This window comes from Salmo trutta, chromosome 2 (genome assembly GCF_901001165.1).
Source record: "Salmo trutta chromosome 2, fSalTru1.1, whole genome shotgun sequence".
Lineage (NCBI taxonomy): Eukaryota > Metazoa > Chordata > Actinopteri > Salmoniformes > Salmonidae > Salmo > Salmo trutta.
In genome coordinates, this window is record NC_042958.1 from 70880387 (window position 1) to 70907703 (window position 27317).

The 27317-nt window shown below is 43.0% G+C and overlaps 1 protein-coding gene across 5 annotated transcripts in view; it reads left to right on the plus strand.

Annotated features, from left to right (window-relative positions):
• LOC115162349 (ataxin-2-like protein) overlaps positions 1-27317 on the plus strand; it is a 57606-nt gene that overhangs the window by 24386 nt on the left and 5903 nt on the right. For 4 of the 5 annotated variants that reach the window (XM_029713572.1, XM_029713582.1, XM_029713563.1 and 1 more), the window contains 15 exons: positions 1908-1947; positions 2270-2326; positions 2588-2659; positions 8362-8515; positions 9638-9759; positions 14276-14367; positions 15304-15537; positions 16007-16434; positions 16887-16973; positions 20101-20214; positions 20584-20661; positions 21073-21134; positions 23022-23326; positions 24073-24142; positions 26969-27106. In XM_029713572.1, the coding sequence (XP_029569432.1) occupies positions 1908-1947; positions 2270-2326; positions 2588-2659; positions 8362-8515; positions 9638-9759; positions 14276-14367; positions 15304-15537; positions 16007-16434; positions 16887-16973; positions 20101-20214; positions 20584-20661; positions 21073-21134; positions 23022-23326; positions 24073-24142; positions 26969-27106 (2053 nt within the window). Of the gene's footprint in view, positions 1-1907; positions 1948-2269; positions 2327-2587; positions 2660-8361; positions 8516-9637; positions 9760-13566; positions 13945-14275; positions 14368-15303; positions 15538-16006; positions 16435-16886; positions 16974-20100; positions 20215-20583; positions 20662-21072; positions 21135-23021; positions 23327-24072; positions 24143-26968; positions 27107-27317 lie in introns of those variants that run through there. The other variant, XM_029713598.1, reaches the window with a different exon arrangement.

The window sequence follows — 27317 nt, forward strand, 5'->3', positions numbered from 1 at the left end:
TTAAAAATGTCAGTGAAAACACTTGCCAGTTGGTCGGCGCATGCTCCAAGTACATGTCCTGGTAATCCGTCTGGCTCCGCAACCTTGTGAATGTTGGCCTGTTTTTAAAGGTCTTGCTCACATCAGCTATGGAGAGCATGATCACACAGTCGTCCGGAACAGCTGGTGCTCTCGTGCATGCTTCAGTGTTGCTTGCCTCGAAGCGAGCATAAAAGGCATTTAGCCCATCTGGTGTCAGTGGGCAGCTCGTGGCTGGGTTTCCCTTTGTAGTCTGTAATAGTTTGCAAGCACTGCCACATCCGACGAGTGTCCGAGCCGGTGTAGTAGGATTCAGTCTTAGTACTGTATTGACGCTTTGCCTGTTTGATGGTTTGTCTGACGGCATAGTGGGATTTCTTATGTGTACAGATAAGTGTCCCGCTTCTTGAAAGCGGCAGCTCTAGCCTTTAGCTCGGTGTGGATGTTGCCTGTAATCCATTGCTTCTGTTTGGAATATGTACGTACGGTCACTGTGGGGACGTCATCGATGCACTTATTGATGAAGCCGATGACAGGTGTAATACTCTTCAATGCCATTGGATGAATCCTGGAACATATTCCAGTCTGTGCTAGCAAAACAGTCCTGTACCTTTAGCATCTGCTTCATCTGACAACTTTTTTATTGATCTAGTCACTGGTGCTTCCTGCTTTAATTTTTGCTTGTAAGCAGCAATCAGAAAGAATTATGGTCAGTTTTGCCAAATGGAGGGTGAGGGAGAGCTTTGTACGCGTCTGTGTGTGGAGTAAAGGTAGTCTAGAGGCTTTTTTTTATTAGCTTGTTGAGTGCGGCTTTAGTGCCAGCGTCAGTTTGTTGTGGTAAATAGACGGCTACGAAAAATATATATTAACTTTTGGTAAATAGTGTGGGAGCAACATTATATCCTTTGCATCAGACTCATTAAAGAAAAAATCTTCAGTTTGAGGTGAGTAACCGCTGATCTGATAACCAGAAGCTATTTTCGGTTAAAAGAGACTGTTGCAGCAACACTATGTACAAAATACTTTTGATTATTTACTTATTCAAATACGCTGGCTGTTGCAAGCCACTCACCGTCAAACCACCATGCCCACTCTCTCACATCGGGACTTCCGAGCTATATGATGTTCAATGAGCAGCGCGTAGAGCGCTCTCTTCAGACAATCATGGATTTTTTTTTTTAAATGACCACAAATTAGCATACCATCTCATAATGACTTGCTATCTCACAGCTCCTAGTGAGATTTTATTTTGGTGGTGGCGGGAACGGTCCTCCATACATACTAGCTAATCCAAGTTTTCATATCAAGACTGGCCGTGTTTGGGCAAATAGACGATAATGTAAGGCGGGTAAAAAGTTTGAAAGCTTGGATGAGCAAATAAGGCGGGAGAATATGGGATATTGATCGTTCTGCCAACCGCTCACTGTGTTTCAGAGGAGGACGTTGACTCTAAGCGGGTTTTTTTTTTGTGGCGCGAAATAGAGTTTTTAACTGCTGACTTTTTGCTAACAAAGCAAGAGATTAGTCATAAATTCATTCACAGAGATTGTCAGACGAAAAGGTATACAAAGTTATCTTGCTATTTTCCAATGATGTCATGCTAGGTTTGTAAGGAAATTATTTATCTCATGTTAGCTGATTGGTTTAGTCACCAAACCTCTGCTTTGTATTGTTCTACATCCACAGTTTTGGCAAGTTCATATTACAGCTATCTACACTTTGTAGGAGTACATTTACAAATGTGACTTTCTTAATTTTGTGGTTTGCTATGACATTAGCACACCTACTGCAATCTGTATAGTAGGACCTGCCTTTTATATAATGAAAGGACTATTGCATTTTTGTTCAATGTCAAATCTGTTCTAACCCCATTGTACTCTCCCCCCCAGGAGTCGAACTTCTGTGAAGCCACCTTTCCTGTCCTCTCCTGTGAGTATGACTCCAAAAACAAAAAAACACCATAGAACTACGGAATTATTACCCCCTGGTTTTGTTTTGAAATACATCCCCGTTCAGTACATTTTAATGTTGTTTTCAGTTTTTTTATGTCTTCAACTGTTGTATTATATCAGTTAGGAAATAGACACGCAACTAACATCTCTTCTCCGTTTGAAAGCAGTGTGTATTTTTTGTCGATATTTGAAGATCACATATATTGTCATCGATTTCTGAATCATCGGCCATACTGCACAAAGCTGCAGTCTAATGAATGGAGTTTCCTTTAAGGTGAATGTTCTGGTCCCTTTCCTAGGTGTTTGAGGGCGTTTACAACAATGCCAGAATGATACATTTCCTCACAGCTGTGGTGGTGAGTCATTTTTAACACTGGTCAGTTTTTTTGTTGTTGTCTGTTTTAGTCCTGAGACATGGCTAGAATTCAATGGCGTCTACAGCCATTTCTCAGGGCTATGTCTGCATGGACATTTAGCATCTTGTTATAGCAAACCATGTTGTTGTTGAAATGGCTCATCAGAGTTTGTTAGTATTTTCTTCAATCTCCTGCCCCTTCTCTCATTCTCCTGCCTACATACCTCCCTCCATGCCCCTCTCTTTTTTGCCTCCTTTACAGGGCTCCACCTGTGACGTAAGAGTGAAGAACGGCAACGTGTACGAGGGCATCTTCAAGACCCTCGGCTCACGGGTAAGTACATGAAAGTCTCTAAGATCCAAGCCACACTCTGTAGTTCTTGACCAGGGTTTGTGTTCGCGGCTCTGATGTCTCTACTAGTCCTTATGGTCTAAAGAAGGTCGTCTTCCCTCTAGGGTTGACTCCATTTAGTCGACTGGTCGGTTTGCTGATGTAAACGTTGTGAACAGAGTGCCCCATGGTGGCTGTGGGATTATGGTATGGGAAGGCATAAACTACGGACAACGAACACAATTGCATTTTATCGATGGCAATTTGAATGCATAGAGATAACGTGACGAGATCCCCAGGTCCATTGTCGTGCCATTCATCCGCCGCTATCAGCTCTTTTTTTCATCATGATAATGCATGGCCCCATGACGCAAGGATCTGTCCATAATTCCTAGAAGCTGAAAATGTCCCAGTTCTTCCATTGCCTGCATATACTCACGTGGGATGCTCTGGATCGACGTGTACGAGAGCGTGTTCCAGTTCCCGCCAATATCCAGCAACTTCGCACAGCCATTGAAGAGGATTGGGACAACATTTCACAGACCACAATCAAAAGCCTGATCAACTCTATGCAAAGGAGATGTTGCGCTGCATGAGGCAAATGGTGGTCACTGGTTTTCTGATCCAAGCTCCTACCTTTTTAAAGGTATCTACGACTAACAGCTGCATATCTGTATTCCCAGTCATGTGAAAGCCATAGATTAGGGCCTCATTTATTTTCAATTGACTGATTTCCTTATGAACTGTAAATCAGTAAAATCTTTTAAATTGTTTCATATTGCGATCTGTTATTTCAGCTCATGAAACATGGGATCAACATTATATATATATATATATATATACACATACACACACACACACACACACACACAGTACCAGTCAAAAGTTTGGACACACCTACAGTTGAAGTCGGAAGTTTACATACACTGAGGTTGGAGTCATTAACTCGTTTTTCAACCACTCCACAAATTTCTTGTGAACAAACTATAGTTTTGGCAAGTCGGTTAGGACATCTACTTTGTGAATGACACAAGTCATTTTTCCAACAATTGTTTACAGACAGATTATCTCACTTATTCACTGTATCACAATTCCAGTGGGTCAGAAGTTTACATACACTAAGTTGACTGTGCCTACCTTCAAACTCAGTGCCTCTTTGCTTGACATCATGGGAAAATCAAAAGAAATCAGCCAAGACCTCAGAAAAAAAATTGTAGACCTCTGTAAGTCTGGTTCATCCTTGGGAGCAATTTCCAAACGCCTGAAGGTACCACGTTCATCTGTACAAACAATAGTATGCAGCCGTCATACCGGCATGAACATACTTTGGTGCGAAAGTGCAAATCAATCCCAGAACAACAGCAAAGGACCTTGTGAAGATGCTGGAGGAAACAGATACAAAAGTATCTATACCCACAGTAAAACGAGTCCTATATCGACATAACCTGAAAGGCCGCTCAGCAAGGAAGAAGCCACTGCTCCAAAACTGCCATAAAAAAGCCAGACTACGGTTTGCAACTGCGCATGGGGACAAAGATCATACATTTTGGAGAAATATCCTCTGGTCTGATGAAACAAAAATAGAACTGTTTGGCCATAATGACCATCGTTATGTTTGGAGGAAAAAGGGGGAGGCTTGCAAGCCGAAGAACACCATCCCAACCGTGAAGGACAGGGGTGGCAGCGTCATGTTGTAGGGGTGCTTTACTGCAGGAGGGACTGGTGCACTTCACAAAATAGATGGCATCATGAGGATGGAAAATTATGTGGATATATTGAAGCAACATCTCAAGACATCAGTCAGGAAGTTCAAGCTTGGTGGCAAATGGGTCTTCCAAATGGACAATGACCCCAAGCATACTTCCAAAGTTGTGGCAAAATGGCTTAAGGACAACAAAGTCAAGGTACTGGAGTGACCATCACAAAGCCCTGACCTCAATCCTATAGAACATTTGTAGGCAGAACTGATAAAGTGTGTGTGAGCAAGGAGGCCTACAAACCTGACTCAGTTACACCAGCTCTGTCAGGAGGAATGGGCCAAAATTCACCCCACTTATTGTGGGAAGCATGTGGAAGGCTACCTGAAACATTTGACCCAAGTTAAGCAATTTAAAGGAAATGCTACCAAATACTAATTGAGTGTATGTAAACTTCTGACCCATTGGGAATGTGATGAAAGAAATAAAAGCTGAAATAAATAATTCTCTCTACTATTATTCTGACATTTCACATTCTTAAAATAAAGTGGTGATCCTAACTGACCTAAGACAGGGATTCTTTACTCTGATTAAATGTCAGGAATTGTGAAAAACGGAGTTTAAATGTATTTGGCTAAGGTGTATGTAAACCTCCGACTTTAACTGTACTCATTTCAGGGTTTTTCTTGTCTTTACTATTTTCTACATTGTAGAATAATAGTGAATACATCAACACTATGAATTAACACATGGAATCATGTAGTAATCAAATAAAGTGTTAAACAAATCAAAATATATTTTAGATTCTTCAAAGCAGCCACCCTTGGTGTTGATGACAGCTTTGCACACTCTTGGCATTCTCTCAACCAGCTTCACTTGGAATGCTTTTCCAACAGTCTTGATGGAGTTCCCAGATATGCTGTGCAGTCGTTGGCTGTTTTTCCTTCACTCTGCGGTCCAACCCATCCCAACCCATCCCAAACCATCTCGATTAGGTTGATGTCGGGGGATTGTGGAGGCCAGGTCATCTGATGCAGCACTCCATCACTCTCCTTCTTGGTCAAATAGCCCTTAAACAGCCTTGAGGTATGTGGTGTCATTGTCCTGTTGAAAAACAAATGAAAGTCCCTCGAAGCGCAAAACAGATGGCATGGCGTATCGCTGCAGAATGCTGTATTTGGGATGCAATTTCTGTGGCTGGTAACTCTAACTTATCCTCTGCAGCGGAGGTACTGTAACTCTGGGTCTTCCTTTCCTGTGGCGGTACTCATGAGAGCCAGTTTCATCATAGCGCTTGATGTTTTTTGAGACTGCACTTGAAGAAACTTTCAAAATTCTTGACATTTTCCGCATTGACTGACCTTCATGTCTTAGTTTTGATGGACTGTCGTTTCTCTTTGCTTATTTGAGCTGTTCTTGTCATAATATGGACTTAGCCCTATTTGGTAAAAGACCATCTTCTGTATACCACCCCTACCTTGTCATAACACAACTGATTGGCTCAGACAAATGAACTTTTAACAAGGCACACCTGTTAAGTGAAATGCATTCCTGGTGACTACCTCGTGAAGCTGGTTGAGAGAATGCCAAGAGTGTGCAAAGCTGTCAAGACAAAGGTTGGCTACTTTGAAGAATCTCAAATATAAAATATACTGCTCAAAAAAATAAAGGGAACACTTAACAACACATCCTAGATCTGAATGAAAGAAATAATCTTATTAAATACTTTTTTCTTTACATAGTTGAATGTGCTGACAACAAAATCACACAAAAATAATCAATGGAAATCCAATTTATCAACCCATGGAGGTCTGGATTTGGAGTCACACTCAAAATTAAAGTGGAAAACCACACTACAGGCTGATCCAACTTTGATGTAATGTCCTTAAAACAAGTCAAAATGAGGCTCAGTAGTGTGTGTGGCCTCCACGTGCCTGTATGACCTCCCTACAACGCCTGGGCATGCTCCTGATGAGGTGGCGGATGGTCTCCTGAGGGATCTCCTCCCAGACCTGGACTAAAGCATCCGCCAACTCCTGGACAGTCTGTGGTGCAACGTGGCGTTGGTGGATGGAGCGAGACATGATGTCCCAGATGTGCTCAATTGGATTCAGGTCTGGGGAACGGGCGGGCCAGTCCATAGCATCAATGCCTTCCTCTTGCAGGAACTGCTGACACACTCCAGCCACATGAGGTCTAGCATTGTCTTGCATTAGGAGGAACCCAGGGCTAACCGCACCAGCATATGGTCTCACAAGGGGTCTGAGGATCTCATCTCGGTACCTAATGGCAGTCAGGATTCCTCTGGCGAGCAAATGGAGGGCTGTGCGGCCCCCCAAAGAAATGCCACCCCACACCATGACTGACCCACCGTCAAACCGGTCATGCTGGAGGATGTTGCAGGCAGCAGAACGCTCTCCACGGCGTCTCCAGACTCTGTCACGTCTGTCACATGTGCTTAGTGTGAACCTGCTTTCATCTGTGAAGAGCACAGGGCGCCAGTGGCGAATTTGCCAATCTTGGTGTTCTCTGGCAAATGCCAAACGTACTGCACGGTGTTGGGCTGTAAGCACAACCCCCACCTGTGGACGTCGGGCCCTCATACCACCCTCATGGAGTCTGTTTCTGACCGTTTGAGCAGACACATGCACATTTGTGGCCTGCTGGAGGTCATTTTGCAGGGCTCTGGCAGTGCTTCTCCTGCTCCTCCTTGCACAAAGGCGGAGGTAGCGGTCCTGCTGCTGGGTTGTTGCCCTCCTACGGCCTCGTCCACGTCTCCTGATGTACTGGCCTGTCTCCTGGTAGCGCCTCCATGCTCTGGACACTACGCTGACAGACACAGCAAACCTTCTTGCCACAGCTCGCATTGATGTGCCATCCTGGATGAGCTGCACTACCTGAGCCACTTGTGTGGGTTGTAGACTCCGTGTCATGCTACCACTAGAGTGAAAGCACCGCCAGCATTCAAAAGTGACCAAAACATCAGCCAGGAAGCATAGGAACTGAGAAGTGGTCTGTGGTCCCCACCTGCAGAACCACTCCTTTATTGGGGGTGTCTTGCTAATTGCCTATAATTTCCACCTGTTCTCTATTCCATTTGCACAACAGCATGTGAAATGTATTGTCAATCAGTGTTGCTTCCTAAGTGGACAGTTGGATTTCACAGAAGTGTGATTGACTTGGAGTTACATTGTGTTTGTGTTCCCTTTATTTTTTTGAGCAGTGTATATTTTGATTTGTTTAGCACTGTTTTGGTTACTACATGATTCCATGTGTGTTATTTCATAGTTTTGATGTCTTCACTATTATTCTACAATGTAGAAAATAGTAAAAATAAAGAAAAACCCTTGAATGAGTAAGTGTGTCCAAAAATATGTGGGAACTCATTCAAGACTGTTGGAAAAGTTTCCAGGTGAAGCTGGTTGAGAGAATGCCAAGAGTGTGCAAAGCTGTCATTAAGGCAAAGGGTGGCTACTTTGAAGAACATGATTCCATGTGTGTTATTTCATAGTTTTGATGTCTTCATTATTATTATTTATTATGTAGAAAATACTAAAAATAAAGTAAAACCCTGGAATGAGTAGGTGTCCTAACTTTTTTGATTTGGTGCTGTATATATATTTTTGTGTGTGTGTAGTTGATTTAATTAAACACACAGGGTGTGTCTATATATGGAAAAATACACTTTTCTAAATGTCAACCAATCGATTAGTCGAAAGAACTGACGACGGCTCTTGGTCGATTTAAGGTATTTTTTGTTGGGGTCAGCCCTGTTAACTCGAAATGACACAACGACAAGGTTCCAGTTTAACAAAGTTTACTATACTGTGTTAAAACACTACAAGGTAGCCATTCCACTCAAGGCTAAGTCCATCAATAACTAGACTTCCTGTGCAGGCGCACTCTTGACTGAGTGATAGCACCGTAATAACAGACATATAGGGATACTTAAAACATGAACTTAACAAGCCCTACTTCCCTTTGACTTAAATGTTCTTCTGTCTGCAGTGTGAGCTGGCAGTGGACGCAGTCCACAAGCGCGGCGAAGACGAGAGGCCTGCCCTGCCCCGGAGGGAGGAGATCACCGACACCATGGTCTTCAGCTCTTACGATGTGGTCACCATGACCTGCCGAGACGTGGACCTAAACTACGCCACCAGAGGTACAGATGAGGGTTTTTTTTTCTCAATTGTATAAAATCTGTCATCCCCACACCTCTTTCATCTTCACTAATCTATAAGAACAGACCAGGTGAAAGCCAACCTAATGATGATCTTCCATCATATTGTTTTCACTTTGCAAGTGCAGAGGAAGAAGGACGAACTTTGAAGCAATTGAGACAGCTAGGGAGAAGTGGGATCGGGAGGGTTGGACGGAGGGAGGGATGTGTTATAGGTTAGTGTTTGATCAACGTGTAGATTGTCTGCATTGTCCGGTAAGGGACGAGCGGTTTCATGGATTTGTAGGTCATTGTTGATGGTTACTTTAACCAGGTTTCCATCCAACTATTTCATTTGGATGAATTACCTGACGCATATAAAAAGTCCCGACAGCCCTGATGGAAACAGGAAATGTGTCAGTAAAATGTCCTGATGTCGACGAAACAAAATACAAGAGTGGATACTTTTTTGGCGGTGAAATAGATTATGCGACAATTGCGGTGGACACGCTTTTTATATGCAAATATTTATATAAAAACCATCATGTCGCACTAAACTTGGAGTCACGCAATGATATGTTACGTTGTACTACTACTACCACCTCCTCCACCACGATGTGGAAAAGCATAGTTATGTAGAATAAGATATGATGAACCTCATAACTTATTTCATAACTTCATCACAAAGGATGGTTAAGTGCACGGTGATGATCGCCATGCAAATAAATATCGAGGGTAGGCTATTATTTGAATGATGCAGGTGACATCATGATGATGTGGCAATTTGCTTTTTGAAAGTACTATATCTTGAAAACATGATTGCTGTAATGCGAAACCTTTTGGGACTGTATCAACGATGGACTAATAAAACAAGTAAAGGGGATTTTGAGTGGATTATTCCTTTAAGGCAAAATTCCAAGTTGACATCTGAGGGCTAAACTAATAAGAAGTTAGGGTCATTTGCATGGGGTCATAGTAACGGTGTGTAAGAATGTAATGTGTTGTCTGCTTACGATAAACGCACGTTGTGGGGACAGTTTATGGGTCATATAAAGAGATATACCTCTTCCTCTTCTCACGCATTACTTTTTGGATAATGGTTGTGTTTGTACCCTGTACGTGCAGACACGTTCACAGACGCGTCCATCAGCTCGACCCGTGTCAATGGGGAACACAAAGAGAAGGTGCTGCAGAGGTGGGAGGGAGGAGATGGCAACGGAGAGGCCTTCGATTTGGAGAACGATGCTGTGAGTCTAACACGCTTATGTGTATGCACACATACCAACGCTTATACTCGCTCACTCACTCTGACAATCACACACACCATCACTCTTTTTGACACACAAACACCAGTGGCGGTCTGTGCCTTTTTCAGATGAGGGAGGATGATTACATTTTTGATGGGCCTTATTTCTATTTCAGCATATTGGATGACTAGCATTCATATTCCATTCACCCAACTCAATGTAACATTGATAGGTTTAGGCTACTACATGATACTCAAATTTTCCCGATACCCATCATGAGGTTGCTACAACCTAGCCTTCCTCTCTCGAGAAGAAGAATAAATTTGAGTAAGCAAGGTTACAGTGACACATTCAATACTGCCTTGTAGAGGTCTGCATGGGACTGTTTTCTTCATCCCGCTCCCGGCAACACCCGCAGCTTTTCATACCACACCCCGCCCGCACCTGCTGCCTTTTCAGTCCGACTTCCACCCGCTACCACGAGAACTGGTCCCAAACAGCGATATTATATTAGGCGTATGTGACGCAGCTCACTTGCCCGCCATGGTCCCAGCAATTTTGCGCCCCATAGGCAATATCAAATGCACAAAAATAACTTAAGAAATAGGTTAACATACTAGAGATTCTCACGTGGCCCATTTATATTAGGCTATCTGTATTACATCAGCCAATATGCTAAATGTAGTTTAAGAGAGCATAGTTGGAGAGATTTGCCCTTTCTCTTGAGCTATTTTTAAAGCCTACCTTTTCGTAGTGGGAGGATTTTTAGACAGAGAAATATGGGTGATTTCATATTTATTTCTAGGCAATGTAGTAAACTATAGCCTAATCATATGTAGGAAGTACAGTTGAAGTCGGAAGTTTACATACACCTTAGCCAAATTCATTTAAACTCAGTTTTTCACAATTCCAGACATTTAATCCTAGTCTGGCTTTTTTATGGCGGGTTTGGAGCAGTGGCTTCTTCCTTGCTGAGCGGCCTTTCAGGTTATGTCGATATAGGACTCGTTTTACTGTGGATATAGATACTTTTGTACCTGTTTCCTCCAGCACCTTCACAAGGTCCTTTGCTGTTGTTCTGGGATTGATTTGCACTTTTTGCACCAAATTATGTTCATCTTTAGGAGACAGAACGCGTCTCCTTCCTGAGCGGTATGACGGCTGTGTGGTCCCATTGTGTTTATACATGCGTACTATTTGGAAATTGGAAATTGTTCCCAAGGATGAACCAGACTTGTCGAGGTCTACAATTTTTTTTCTGAGGTCTTGGCTGATATAATTTTCCCATGATGTCAAGCAAAGAGACACTGAGTTTGAAGGTAGGCCTTGAAATACGTCCACACGTACACCTCCAATTGACTCAAATGATGTCAATTAGCCTATCAGAAGCTTCTAAAGCCATGACATCATTTTCTGGAATGTTCCAAGCTGTTTAAAGGCACAGTCAACTTAGTGTATGTAAACTTTTGACCCACTGGAATTGTGATACAGTGAATTAATTATAAGCGAAATAATCTGTCTGTAAACAATTGTTGGAAAGATTACTTGTCGAACACAAAGTAGATGTCCTAACGGACTTGCCAAAACTATAGTTTTGTTAATTAACAAGACATTTGTGGAGTGGTTGAAACAGGAGTTTTAATGACTCCAACCTAAGTGTATGTAAACTTCCGACTTCAACTCTACATTTTATTGTAAAGATATCTGCCCAGTGCTTCTACATCCACACATAGGCTCTAGCCTACTCAATTTAATTAAAACCGCACCGGACCTCTTACGTATGGCTACTGAACTTGAAGTAGGAAGAATGATGCTACATTTTGCTATAGAATATAGGCTACCTTTTAGGAGGCCGATTTGCAGGCAGAGACAAACAAATGGGTAATCAATACTTATTGAAAATGATAAAGTTGCAGTGCTCACTCACCATTATAGCCTGACCTATAGGCACGTTGTGCCTTTTCATTTTCAATTATTATATTTTCTGATTACACCTCGACTCACGTTGGTTGAGCTCCATTTCTTTCCACGATCAGTATTTATTTGCAGACGCTGTAGTAAACTACAGTCTAATTATATTTAAGTCAACTTGATGTGAATTGAACTACCACGTGGTTCTCCACCCATGAACTCGCACGCCCAGCTAGGAGAGAAGAGGTAGGCTACTGAAGGTGAAGCAGTGAATTCTGAGTGTGTGAATAATGCAAAAAAAGATGTGCTTTTAATACAATAGGTAGGCTAAAAGGCTCTGCATGGTCATCCAACATCTGAAGTGGCCGTACAGGGTTTACTGAGGCGCAGCCTCCAGACTTCAGGGCGTTCATAAGTTGGAGTTCGTTTCCTTGTTCCTTGTCAATCATTGGTTCATTGGTGAAATTAGCAGTATGACAATATCTTTAATTAAATCATTCAAAAGCTTTATTAATGCAATTTTAGACAGAAGTTGACAATCAGGAACATAGTACGCATGTTTCCGAGTAAGTTCTGCATCAAAGAAAAGGTCCCATGTTGTTTTATTAAACCCGAAGTTCAGCCCTAGCGATGTCACTGCCTACGTCATTACCTTTTACTCATGTGACCAAAACCAAGCCTACACAGCTATATAAACAAGGCTTTTAGTGTTATCTAAAAACTTACCAGTAAATGTCTAAGTTGATTTATAGTGGAATGTCTGACTAGTCTTACCTCCTACACTCCCCTGCAGAGTTCTGTCTCAGTCACACATTTCTCAGAGGGGTCTCTTTATAAGAGGCAGAGAGACAACTAGAAAACAACTGTGGAACAATATTTAAACCTCATAATGTATATATATTGTTAATCTGTAGACTGGGACCCTATAAATGTAAGGGGGGAAGGATCTTATAATCCCAACCCCATCTGGTAAAAACAATATAAGCATAATCAATTATTCTAATACATCAATCATTTGGTACAGCCCCTATCATGACCCCTAGGTGAACTCTTGACACATACTTCTTGCGCTTAGCGGAGCAGAGCTATTGTGTAGGAAGTTGTCAAGGAAGTGAGTTTGTGCTTATACAGGACGTACCACCTCCACCTACCGTCAATCAATCATGTCAATGCAGAGATATACGGCACCCTCTGCATTGTTTCACAATTTGAGAGGCGCACGGTGATGCGGTACGGAGCTTGAGTTGGCTTCTGCATGCCTCCGGAGGCTCCGAAAATTGCGACCACATTTACGGATCAAGCATACATTTGCTTTAATGCGTACAAAGAAAGATGACAGTTTCCACATAATCTGAGGGACAACAAAAATATTTTTTGCCCAGAGTCGTCTGTCTGCCCGCTCCAGGCCGCAGCATGAAAAATACAGACAGCTCCGCAATGACCTCTGTTGGGGACCCGCCCTCTACCGCCTTGCACACTCTTGCATGCATCTAGCTGATCTAGGGTGTAGTCATTAGTCCAACAGTTGAAAATGAAAGTTTCTGTTGGATAAATTCAGGTATGTTTATCCCCGTTCCGTTTAAGAAACATTTAACACAATCAGCGGAATGAATACACCCCTGATCACCCGCAAACACGGTTCACTTTCATAGCTGCCATATACAAACTGCATGATCACTTTGCTCGTGGTATAATGCCTTCTCGCATCTGTGCGGTCTCCTCTCACCTTTTCCCTTCGCTTGTGAATTTCAAACGCTACACACTGTCTACATCGCTACTATAACTAACGCGTTAGTAAACCCGCTACAATCGTGCAGTACTGCAAGCAGTTTAGCAGTTACACCGGCAGGCCCCGGTGGCAATAAATGTATAAAACCAAAAGCTTACCTTGATTTGGAAGCGTTCCAGTGTTGGATAGCCAGCTAGCTTTCATAGTATCCCTCTCTGTTTGAGCTAGGTGTTTGAGTAGACTAACTAGCTGCCTTCGCTAGCTAAACAAGTGAAAGTAAAAATAAAATAATAAATACAATCAAATATCGCTAGTTCTCTCTCCATTTTTGAATGATTTTGTTCAAAACTTTTCAACTATTGTCTTTCTCTTTTAGTCAACTAACCACCACATTTTATGCTCTACAGTTCTAGCTACCTGTAGCTAATTCATTCAGTACCAGATTCATTCTCGATTACTTTGGTCGGGTAGACAAGATGTCAGTTCATGCTGCAAGAGCTCTGATCGGTTAGAGGACATCCTCTGGAAGTTATCATAATTATTGTGTAAGTTTATGGAAGGGAGTGAGAACCATGAGCCTCCTAAGTTTTGTATTGAAGTCAGTTTGCCCAGAGGAGGACAGAAACTTGTCCTCCAGCTACCCCAGAGAGTTCTGTTGAGGCTACTGCTGACCTTCATTGCAAAACAGTGTGTTATAATTCATTATTTGGCGATGTGAATATATTTAGTATAGTTTCACTATTTAAATTTGTATGAAATTCACTGAGGAGGATGGTCCTCCCTTTCCTCCTCTGAGGAGCCTCCATTGACACACAACCTGGAGAGCTTACCGCCACAGGCTTTGGCAACTTACTCACAAAGTTTTTTCTCCCTCAGTCCAACGGCTGGGATGCCAACGAAATGTTTCGTTACAACAAGGTGAACTTCGGTGTTGAGTCTACCTATGACTCCAGCCTCTCAATGTACACGTAAGTCCACCTCCATGTCAACACAAAAAAAAAACAATAAGTCTTCAAGGCCTAAACAGAGTCTAAGCGAAAGGACAACCTTTTGAAAGAATATGCCCCAGAATCTCCATCAGAGCTGGGTTTGAAATACTTGAAAGATAATTTCAAATACTTAATCTGTTCCTGTTTGAGCATGCCTCTTTTAATAATCCAATAGAGAAGTCCCAAAATGGCAAATCTCGCCCATCTGGCAATCCAAGCAGACTCGCGCAAACACACAGTATTTGAACCCAGATCTGATCGTCATACATGATTGTGATATAGAATTTTGTTATCAATGTTCATAAACTTCAATTAATCTACTCAGTCTGCAACCCAGAGTTTGTAAAGTTCTGGTTTAAATGAAACAGACAGAATTCCCAGTTTACAATAGTCAAATCAATGTTTATTCACGAGGGCACTCTCCAGTTCATATACAAAGACATCCATTTTATACCATGCTCCTTACATACGCACACACATGCACACGAACATTTAGGAGAGTTATCTTCTTCTCCAGAGTTCTCAACACTGTATATCACTACCCAGCCGACAGTTCCCTTCCCCCGAGATTAGGGAAACCTTGACGGGTACTCCCTTCTCCTATCATAAATTCTCAGCGTTCTAGCCAGGTCGGATCAAACACAGTTTAATTGTTCTCGGTGTTTTCTTAGAAACACACATTCCTCTCTTTCCCAGTCCAACCTAGTTAGACTTATGTTTAATATTTTAATTATTCCTTATACATGCTACATAACCTATAATCCCTAATGGTTACGTTTCAGGGTAGAATTATTTAATCATTATCTTTAAACTTATCAATTCTTTTATCAGATTGTTTGTATGCATCTATGCATAGTGTTGATCTTCACCATCTCTCTATCCTTTTCTCTCTCTATCTCCCTCCCTGTCCCTCAGGGTCCATCTGGAGAGGGGCAGCACGGAGGGCTTCCGGCAGCGGGAAGCGCGTGCCGCCCGCATGGCTAGTGAGATCGAGTCCAGCCCCCAGTACCGCCACCGCGTCTCGTTGGAGAACGAGGAGGGCAAGAGCGAGGAGGACAAGTACAGCGCAGTGGTGCGCAGTGGCGAGCGGGGGGGGGAAAGCCCCAGGGAGAGGGAGAAAGGCTGCGACAGCCCCAGCATAGTCTGCAGGTGAGTGCTCCGGTCAGGCTGTATTATTTAGCTATGTCACAATTCTCCACCCTTTTCCAGAAGTGTGCACTTCATGGATTCAACAATGGTGGAAATGAATTCTTTCTAGCCAATGATTTCATGTTTTTAAATGAGTAAAAAAGTCCACACTTGGGGAGAAGGGTGGAATATTGGGATGTAGCCTTTGGCTAGTGTGTGGGGGGTGTCACTATTGGCTAAGTGGTTTGTGTATTTGAGATTGACCACATTTCAGTCGGACTGAGTAGAATGGCTGATCTACAAATCAACTGGCATCCCAATTAACTACTCATTATGTGATCAAGATTAGGGATTCTGCCCCTCACCTTGCTCAAACTGATCCCCTCATCATGCTGAAAGTTTTTGGCAGCAGTGGATGGATTGGGGAAAGCATGATCTACAGTACCCCCCTCATTCTTTCTGTTTATCTCTCTCTCTCTCTCTCTTTCAGGGAAGGCAAATACATTCCGTTACCCCAGCGAGCTAGGGAGATGGGCGTGTCGGGGGGCAGCATGCGAGGAGAACGCGAGCGGGCGGAGCGAGGCCCTGGAGGAGGAAGCGGCGGACCCCAAGGTCACAACCGCATGAGCGCCGGCTACCGCTCAGCCCCTCCCTCCTCTTCCTCCCCCAAACCTCACCTGCCCTTGGCCACTGGTGGCCCCCAGCCCCCTCCCCCCTCCTCGGAGTGCAGCAGCCCCCTCTCTGGCCGAGGTTACTCCCCCCACCACCCCCAGGGCAGCCCTGGCTCTGCCAGCCCCTACGCCCCTACCTCCCCCGGGAGTCCGGCCTCGGCCAACGCTGCCCCCTCTTCAACTAGTCCCCCCACCCCCCATTCCAACTCGCTGTCTCTGTCGGACACTGGTAGGCCCGTCAACGGAGGTGAGTGAAGTTATTAGTGTGTGTGTTTGTGTGTGTTTGGGGAGTTATCTGTGTTGTAATGGGATATATGTGTGTCTACATGGATGTGTTACTCCAGAAAGTGTACATGGCAGTCATTAATTATTTGTTTTTATAGACTGGGTGGTTCGAGCCCTGAATGCTGATTGGCTGTCAACCGTGGTATATTAGACCGTATACCACGGGTATGACAAAACATTTATTTTTACTGCTCTAATTGTGTTGGTAACCAGTTTATAATAGCAATAAGGCACCTCGGGGGTTTGTGATATATGGCCAATATACCACGGTTAAGGGCTGTGTCCTCATCGGGCCTTATTTCTTAAGTTTGCACTGTGTGCAGTCTTGAAAAGTAATAGGTGAAGCTTACAATAATATATTGCCAGTTGATTGTCCGGAAATTGAACCTCCTCTATTCTTTCTCCCTGCCTCAGTGTCTTCCAGGATGTCTCCCAAATTACAGAGACCCGCCCAGTCAAACCGACCGGTCCGGACACCTAACTCACACACCCAGTCCACAGGTTAACATACAACTATGCCTTTCATCTCACACTTTGTCTACACACTTCAAGACGCACTCCAGAACTCAAGACACAGACATTCTGCCTCATAGACTTAAGTCCAATGAATCCAATGAGAATTGCTACTAATGGTAGATGTTGGTTAGTAAACCGACTACTAACTCGCATTTCATATGCATCTGATATGGCACACTATTCCTTATATACAGTTGAAGTCGGAAGTTTACATACTTAGGTTGGAATCATTAAAACTTGTTTTTCAACCACTCCACAAAGTTCTTGTTAACCTCTCTAGGGTATGTGGGACGAAATCGTCCCACCTAGTCAACAGCCAGTGGAATCGAGTGGCGCGATATTCAAATACCTTAGAAATGCTATTACTTCAATTTCTCAAACATATGACTATTTTACACCATTTTAAAGACAAGACTCTCGTTAATCTAACCACATTGTCCGATTTCAAAAAGGCTTTACAACGAAAGCAAAACATTAGATTATGTCAGGAGAGTACCCAGCCAGAAATAATCACACACCCATTTTTCAAGCTAGCATATAATGTCACAAAAACCAAAACCACAGCTAAATGCAGCACTAACCTTTCATGATCTTCATCAGATGACACTCCTAGGACATTATGTTATACAATACATGCATGTTTTGTTCAATCAAGTTCATATTTATATCAAAAAACATATTTTTACATTAGCATGTGATGTTCAGAACTAGCAAACATACCGAAAACCTCCGGTGAATTTGCTAAATTACTCACAATAAACGTTCACAAAAAACATAACAATTATTTTAAGAATTATAGATACAGAACTCCTTTATGCAATCGCGGTGTCAGATTTTAAAATAGCTTTTCGGCAAAAGCACATTTTGCAATATTCTGAGTAGATAGCTTGCCATCACGGGCTAGCTAATTTGACACCCACCAAGTTTGGCGTTCACTAAACTCAGAATTACTATAAGAAAAATTGGATTACCTTTGCTGTTCTTCGTCAGAATGCAAATGTTGTTTTGGTTCAAAATAATCCATAGTTATGTTCAAATATCCTGTTTTGTTCTTGCGTTCAAGACACTATCCGAACGGTGACGCGCGGACGCGTATCGTGACAAAAAATGTCAAAATATTCCATTACCGTACTTCGAAGCATGTCAAACGCTGTTTAAAATCAATTTTGATGCGATTTTTCTCGTAAAATAGCTATAATATTCCGACCGGGAGACGTCTTTTTCGTTCAAAGATTGAAAATGTAAAATGGACTCTTCTCGTGCACGCGCGCACCCGTCTCATTGTTCTCAGATCGACCACTATCCAAATGCGCTACTGTTTTTCAGCCATGGACTGCAAAGTCATCATTCAACGTTCTGGCGCCTTCTGAGAGCCTATGGGAGCCTTAGAAAGTGTCACGTTACAGCAGAGATCCTCTGTTTTCAATAAAGAGGGTGTAGAAGGCCAAGAAATGGTCAGAGAGGACACTTCCTGTACAGAATCCTCTCAGGTTTTGGCCTGCCATATGTTCTGTTATACTCACAGACACCATTCAAACAGTTTTAGAAACTTTAGGGTGTTTTCTATCCAAATCAAACAATTATATGCATATTCTAGTTTCTGGGCAGTAGTAATAACCAGATTAAATCGGGTACGTTTTTTATCCGGATGTGAAAATACTGCCCCCTACCCTAGAGAGGTTTACAAACTAGAGTTTTGGCAAGTCGGTTAGGACATTTACTTTGTGCATGAAACAGAAAATAAATTGTGGACCTCCACAAGTCTGATTCATCCTTGGGAGCAATTTCCAAATTCCTGAAGATACCACGTTCGTCTGTACAAACAATAGTACGCAAGTATAAACACCATCGGACCACGCAGCCATCATACCGCTCAGGAAGGAGACGTGTTCTGTCTCCTAGAGATGAACGTACTTTGGTGCGAGAAGTGCAAATCAATCCCAGAACAACAGCAAAGGACCTTGTGAAGATGCTGGAGGAAACAGATACAAAAGTGTCTATATCCACAGTAAAACAAGTCCTATATCGACAGCCTGAAAGGCCGCTCAGCAAGGAAGAAGCCACTGCTCCAAAACTGCCATAAAAAAGCCAGACTACGGTTTGCAACTGCACATGGGGACAAAGATCGTACTTTTTGGAGACATGTCCTCTGGTCTGATGAAACAAAAATGGAACTGTTTGGCCATAATGACCATCATTATGTTTGGAGGAAAAAGGGGGAGGCTTGCAAACCGAAGAACACCATCCCAACCGTGAAGCACGGGGGTGGCAGCATCATGTTGTGGGGGTGCTTTGCTGCAGGAGGGACTGGTGCCCTTCACAAAATAGATGGCATCATGAGGATGGAAAATTACGTGGATATATTGAAGCAACATCTCATCAGTCAGGAAGTTAAAGCTTGGTTGCAAATGGGTCTTCCAAATGGACAATGACCCCAAGCATACTTCCAAAGTTGTGGCAAAATGGCTTAAGGACAACAAAGTCAAGGTATTGGAGTGGCCATCACAAAGCCCTGACCTCAATCCTATAGAAAAGGTGTGGGCAGAACTGAAAAAGCGTGTGCGAGCAAGGAGGCCTACAAATCTTACTCAGTTACACCAGCTCTGTCAGGAGGAATGGGCCAAAATTCACCCAACTTATTGTGCGAAGCTTGTGGAAGGTTACCTGAAACGTTTGACCCAAGTTAAACAATTTAAAGGCAACGCTACCAAATACTAATTGAGTGTATGTAAACTTCTGACCCACTGGGAATGTGATGAAAGAAATAAAAGCTGAAATAAATAATTCTCTACTATTATTCTGACATTTCACATTCTTAAAATAAAGTTGTGATCCTGACTGACCTAAGACATGGCTTTTTTTACTCGGATTAAATGTCAGGAATTGTGAAACTGAGTTTAAATGTATTTGGCTAAGGTGTATGTAAACTTCTGACTTCAACTGTATATAGTGCAATACTTTTGACCCTATATAGGTAATAGGGTGCCAGGGCAGAAAGTGGTGCACTTTAAAGGGAACAGTGTGCCATTTCAGACACAGACAAAAATGCTAACCATTTATAACGACTCATTGTCTTTCATTCTGACCTCTGTTCTGTCTTGTCCTCCCTCAGCCTCCCGCTCCCCGAAATCTGGCTCGCAGGACTCAGTGCAGTACCTGGACACGTCATCTGTCTCCATGCCCGCCCAGAAAACATCAGGCCTCGCCCTGCTCTTCCCCATTGATGGTTCGAACAATGACAACAATCAACAAACTATATTTATAAACAAGTGGAGACAGTTTGTGGTAGTTCAGTAGTGGTGACGACAATGAAATTGCTCATGATAATAGGTATTTATAAAACAAACTTTCATACATTTGGCTGAAAGCACTACTACATCTTCCACGTCCGGTCTCCATTTGTTTTCATTTTGCTTATTGAGTCTATATTAAGAAATGAAAAGGGCCCCCAACTGTCATCAGGACAGGGTCACCTGTACAAGAACCAGGCAGGTGTTTTGTGGGAATCTGTTCAAGTGGTTGGGGTTTTCCAGGGGATAATTGGTCCCCTGTGTGTTTTTGTCTCTCTCTCTCATTCTGTCTGTCTGTTCTACAGTGAACGAGATTCTCTGTATGGCTGCCAAAGAACGATCAGCAGAGAGTCCAGGCAGCACGGAAGATGGCAAGAGTAAAGGTGTGTGTTTGTGAAACGTGTGTATTAGAGGTCAGACACACCTCGACAACGAACGGTTAAAGCACCTCCTGGGTGTCGATGAACGGTGACTGTTTGCGCTGATTCAACATGTAGACACCTTTGGGAAATGAACAGAAAATGACTGCAGATATTCTGGTCGGTAGGATGGCTAGTGGCCACCCCCTATTTTTAACTGTTTGCCCGTTGCGGTGTCTCACCTCAAAAAGTGTGTGCATGTTAGTGTGTCAATTAGCTGTTGTCGTCGATGAGAAGAGTATTCCTGTAGAAAAGCATTTGTTTGCCATAAGGTGCTGTCTGAAAGAAAAGTGCAGCCAAAAACACACATTCTTTCCTGCATGAGAACTTTTTTGTATCCTTTCTCTCCCCCTTTCTCTCCCCCTTTCCACTCAGCTCCCTCCATTCAGCAAAGGTCGCAAATTGAAGAGCTGCGGAAATTTGGCAAAGAATTCAGGGTAAGATTTCTGTCGCTGCTCCTTAGCCATGTGTGAACGAGAAATCTGCAATTACCTCCGAGTCTAAATTCTCTTGATGAAAATAATTGTTCTGTCAAGTCCTGGGCTGGTGGTATTTTAAGAAGCAGGACCAAGTTGGACAGAAACTCAGCAAAAAAAGAAACGCCCCGTTTTCAGGACCCTGTCTCTCAAAGATAATTCATAAAAATCCAAGTAACTTCACAGATCTTCATTGTAAAGGGTTTAAACACTGTTTCCCATGCCTGTTCAATGAACCATAAACAGTCCATGAACATGCACGTGTGGAACGGTTGTTAAGACACTAACAGCTTACAGACGGTAGGCAATTAAGGTCACAGTTATGAAAACTAGGACACTAAAGAGGCCTTTCTACTGACTCTGAAATACACCAAAAGAAAGATGCCCAGGATGGTCCCTGCTCATCTGCGTGAACGTGCCTTAGGCATGCTACAAGGAGGCATGAGGACTGCAGATGTGGCCAGGGCAATAAATTGCAATGTCTGTACTGTGAGACGCCTAAGACAGCGCTACAGGGAGACAGGACGGACAGCTGATCGTCCACGCAGTGGCAGACCACGTGTAACAACACCTGCACAGGATCGGTACATCCGAATATCACACCTGCAGGACAGGTACAGGATAGCAACAACAACTGCCCGAGTTACACCAGGAACGCGCAATCCCTCGATCAGTGCTCAGACTGTCCGCAATAGGCTGAGAGAGGCTGGACCGAGGGCTTGTAGGCCTGTTGTAAGGCAGGTCCTCACCAGACATCACCGTCAACAACGTCGCCTATGGGCACAAACCCACCGTCGCTGGACCAGACAGGACTGGCAAAAAGTGCTCTTCACTGACGAGTCGCGGTTTTGTCTCACCAGGGGTGATGGTTGGATTCGCGTTTATCGTCGAAGGAATGAGCGTTACACCGAGGCCTGTACTCTGGAGCGGGATAGATTTGGAGGTGGAGGGTCCGTCATGGTCTGGGGCGGTGTGTCACAGCCTCATCGGACTGAGCTTGTTGTCATTGCAGGCAATCTCAACACTGTGCGTTACAGGGAAGACATCCTCCTCCCTCATGTGGTACCCTTCCTGCAGGCTCATCCTGACATGACCCTCCAGCATGACAATGCCACCAGCCATACTGCTCGTTCTGTGCGTGATTTCCTGCAAGACAGGAATGTCAGTGTTCTGCCATGGCCAGCGAAGAGCCCGGATCTCAATCGCATTGAGCACGTCTGGGACCTGTTGGATCGGAGGGTGAGGGCTAGGGCCATTCCCCCCAGAAATGTCCGGGAACTTGCAGGTGCCTTGGTGGAAGAGTGTGTTAACATCTCCCAGCAAGAACTGGCAAATCTGGTGCAGTCCATGAGGAGGAGATGCACTGCAGTACTTAATGCAGCTGGTGGCCACCAGATACTTACTGTTAATTTTGATTTTGACCTCCCCTTTGTTCAGGGACACATTATTTCATTTGTGTTAGTCACATGTCTGTGGAACACATGTCTCAGTTGTTGAATCTTGTTATGTTCATACAAATATGTGAAGTTTGCTGAAAATAAACGCAGTTGACAGTGAGAGTTTACTGAGTTTATTCACTTTTATAAGTAGTCAGAAATTAATTACTTACATTTCTAGTTTATAACCCATTTCTACTGTTAAACCCTTTTAATCATGTGTTTGTAAAATAACTTGGAAATGTGTTTTGAGAAATGCAAGTGGTCTAGCACCCCTTACTAAAGTTTCATACTCCTTGTAATTTTATTTCCCTCTTGTTTCTTTCTTTTTAGCATAGAGTGCATTGAGTTGCACTTGCTTTGTATGAAATGGCTGTATAAATAAATATTGATTTGATGCGATTCTCCTCAGCTTCAGCCCAGCGGATGTGGCTCCAGTGCTCCAGCGGTATCTCCCTCTGACACGGCCAAGCCCTTCCCCTCGTACCCCAGCCCCGCCTCCTCAGACTCCAAACAGACCCCCGCCCCCCAAAGTACTTCCCAGCCCTCCGCTTCCCCCTCAGGGGACCCTGCCAAGGAGCCCAGTTCCAGCGCAGCCGCTACCAACGCCAGCCCCATTTCAGATAGGCAATCGCCAGGACAATCCCAGTCAGCCAGGACCCCAGGAAGTGAGGAGTCCAGACTGGAGAAGGCAGAGCGAGTGGAGGGTGTGATTGAGTGAGTTTTGCTGAAGACTGAAAGGAGATTTCTTTCTGGTAGTGCTGAGCGATTAACCAAAATGTCAGTTATTTTTTTATTTTTTTTAAACAACTAATTGACCAACGTCGGTTCAATTATTAGAATTCCATTTTGTTCGTTTTTTTTCTTCTGTGAGCTCAATATGCAGTTTCTCTAGAGATTAATCAGATCAAGCCCAAACTGTGCAATGTAGTAGGGAGTTCAAAGTTCCCAACAGGCCAAAATTCTACATAGTTTAGCCAATGACCATAATCCATTGCGCGTCTACTTGTCCAGACACTGAAATGGAGAGAAGAGAAAGAAGACTTGCGATCGAGAGGGATAAAGAGCAGTTGCTCCACGAGGTATCTCTACCTGAAAATACACAATCTAAGTGATTGATAGTTGGTATTTAGCAGTCATAAGTATACATAGACAGCAGCTCTATAGAAATTAGAAATATTTTATTGAAGCAGTAATGGGCAGTCACTACCATCATGGGACTTTTAATAATTGTTTCATTCTGTTAAAGCATTCAACTCGCATACTACATGCATTTTATGTTTAAAATGATCTAAATCGAAAACCGAGAATTTCTTTTTTAAATAATCTAAACTGAACCTACCTCAAAAAGCACATCGCCCAGCACTACTTTCTGGTTTATAGATGGATTTGGTTACAGAGCAGTGGATATCATTGTGTATACAGTACTAACAGTGTTCTCTCTCTCTCTCTCTCTCTCTCAGTCAAGTCAGGAAGTCAACTCTGAATCCCAACGCCAAAGAGTTCAACCCAAACAAAATCGCGCTCACTCTGGTAAGCAAGAAGGTGTTATGACATGTCAAGAAGAGCAAAAATAATTAGGATCTAAAATGTAGCTCAGTTGGTAGAGCATGGTGTTTGCAACGCCAGGGTTGTGGGTTCGATTCCCACGGGGGGCCAGCACAGAAAGAAATTGTAGGAAATGTATGCATTCACTACTGTAAGTCGCTCTGGATAAGAGCGTCTGCTAAATGACTAAAATGTAAAATGTAAAAATGTCTTGATGTCTACTAACCAAACAATGACTTTGTCTTGACGTGTGGCTCAGTTGGTAGAGTATGGCGCTTGTACACATCATGACTGTAAGTCGCTTTGGTTAAAGCGTCTGCTATCTATCTACTGTATCTATACTACGAAACACTGTCTAGACACGCCTATGTACCAAACGATGTCTTGACGTCTACGCACCAAACGATGTCTAGAGGTCTACGCACGAAATGGTGTAGGGCAGGGATGGGCAACTTTGATCGGGGGGGGGAGGCCACAAAAACTGATTGAGGGGCCGCAGTGGCTCGCGGGTCGGCGTACCCACACATGCAGTCAGACTTTTTTTTGAGAACCCTAAGTGTTTTGCTTTTTTTGAGTGTCTAACCAGGTTTCTATCTAACCTTTTCATGTGGATGATTTACCTGATGCATGAAAAAAGTCAAGGCCAGGCTGATGGAAAGAGGATATGCCGGTACAATTTGATAAATGCAGACAGACAATTTGTTTGTTCGACCTGGTGGGCTCTTTTTTTGTTTGTGTCAGTAAAATGAATTATGCGAGATTGTGATGGAAATGCCTTTTATGCGCAAATATTGATATAATAACCGCCATATTGAAGTCGACTTGGAGTCACGCAATGATATGTTGTGTGATTCTCCCACTACGACTAGGAAAACCATGCAGTTTATTAGGCTACAGATGAAATAAGTTATGATGAACTTCACAGGGTGGTGAAATTGCATGTGATGAGCTCGATGTTTCTTCCCAATAAAATATCTAGGGTCTTATTTCTGTGACATGATGATCGATGCTTCGCTGCCGTTTGACAAATAAAAAGAATATCACTCTTATCCATAATAATCTCATAATGTACAGTCCTGTGAAAAAGTATTTGCTATTTTCTATCTATTCTATTCTCTATTCTATTTTCTATTTTTGAATATTTTTGAATATTGAATGTTATCAGATCTTCAACCAGAACCTAATATTAGATAAAGGGAACCTGAGTTTACAAATAACAAAAAAATCGATACTTAAATTTATTTATTTAACAAATTTATGCAACATTCAATTCCCCTGTGTGAAAAATGAATTGCACCCTTACACTCATTAACTGGTTGTGCCACCTTTAGCTGCAATGACTGCAACCAAATACTTCCTGTAGTTGTTGATCAGTCTCATATCGCTGTGGAGGAATTTTGGCCCAATATGGCATGCAGAACTGCTTTAACTCGTTGACATTTGTGGGTTTTCAAGCATGAACTGCTCGTTTCAAGTAATGCCACAATATCTCAATTGGGATTAGGTCTGGACTATGACTAGGCCATTCCAAAACTTCAAAGTTGTTGCTTTTTAACCATTTTTATGTAGACTTGATTGTGTGTTTTGGATCATTGTCTTGCTGCATGATCCAGCTGTGCTTCAGCTTCAGCTCACAGACGGATGGCCTGATATTCTCCTGTAGAATTTGCTGATACAGAGAAAACAATCATGGTTCCTTCTATTAAGGCATGTCGTCCAGGTCCTGAGGCAGCAAAGCATCCCCAAACCATCTCACTACCACCACCATGCTTGACTGTTGGTATACGGTTCTTACTGTGGAATGTAGTGTTTGGTTTTCGCCAGGCCTAATGGGACCCATGTCACCCAAAAAGTTATTCTTTTGACCCATCTGTCCATAGAACATTCTTCCAAGAGTCTTGATGATCATCCAGGTGCTTTTGGCAAACTTCAGTCAACTTTTTGGACGAGATGGGTCCATTTTATGTCTGGCGGAAACCTAACACTGCATATCAGGTTCTGGTTGAAGATCTGATATCATTCAGTGTCAAAAATAGAGAAAATCAGAAAGGGGGCAAATACTTTTTCACGGCACTGTATCTGCAAGCTGTTGGCTCGAACGCACGTGCCAAGACCAGAGTGGGCACATTTGCTATATAACGCAACAGTTTTTGTGACAAAACCATCAGAGTTGAAAATGCGATGGAAACCATTTAACTTGTATTTTTCATTCGGTACATGGGGAATTTAATTGCAAACGTTATGTTTATGTGCGCAACGTCATCACGCACATACTTTTATTTGCAATAAGTCAGTTTGATGGAAACACATCTCTCGTGGGAAAATGCGCATATTATTTTATGCAGATTTTAAACTTTGCATGAAAATCTGTTGCAAATTGGATGGAAACCTAGCTGTCTGACATAAGAGATTGCTGTTGCACAAAAATCAACAGAAAAACATTTGCACCGTGTGTATTCTACTATTCTAACTCAACTTTTTTAAATAATAATATTTGCCCATTCCTGTTGTAGGGTAAAGTTGCCCTTGGATACTTATTTTTGTGTCTGTTTTACATTTTCCCCACTAATGATTTAGGATTGGCGTAGGGATGGGCATTTGAAATCATTTCAATATTCAAATAATGTCATTCATTTTGGGGAGATATCGAATATTCAAATAACCGTGCCCATCCCTAGATTGGGGGAGGGGAAGCTGATCTTATCTGTATATCTAGGGGAAAGTTCACCCTGGAGTGTACCAAACACTGCCTAGACATCTACTTACCAAACTGATATAAATGGTTCTTCCCCCTTCCCTCTGTGTCTGCAGACGAAGCCCAACCCTTCACCCACGCCCCCCCGGCCACCCCCTCCCAGCCCTGCGGTGGTGCTGCAGCACCCAGGCAGCCAGGGTCCCATCTACAACGCCCCCTACCTCTCCTACATCTCCCAGATCCACTCTGTACAGGTAACGCACACACAGATCCAAACTGTACAGGTAACCCACACACACAAGACACTTCTGACACTGTGAATGAGTTGACTGCATGCTGTGGAACATTCTGTTTCCCCTTAAGAACAGCCCGTAGCTGTGGTATATTGGCCATATACCACACCACCTTGTGCCTTATTGCTTAGTTATAGTCAATGCTATACTTGAGTTTCACCAGTGGTGATGT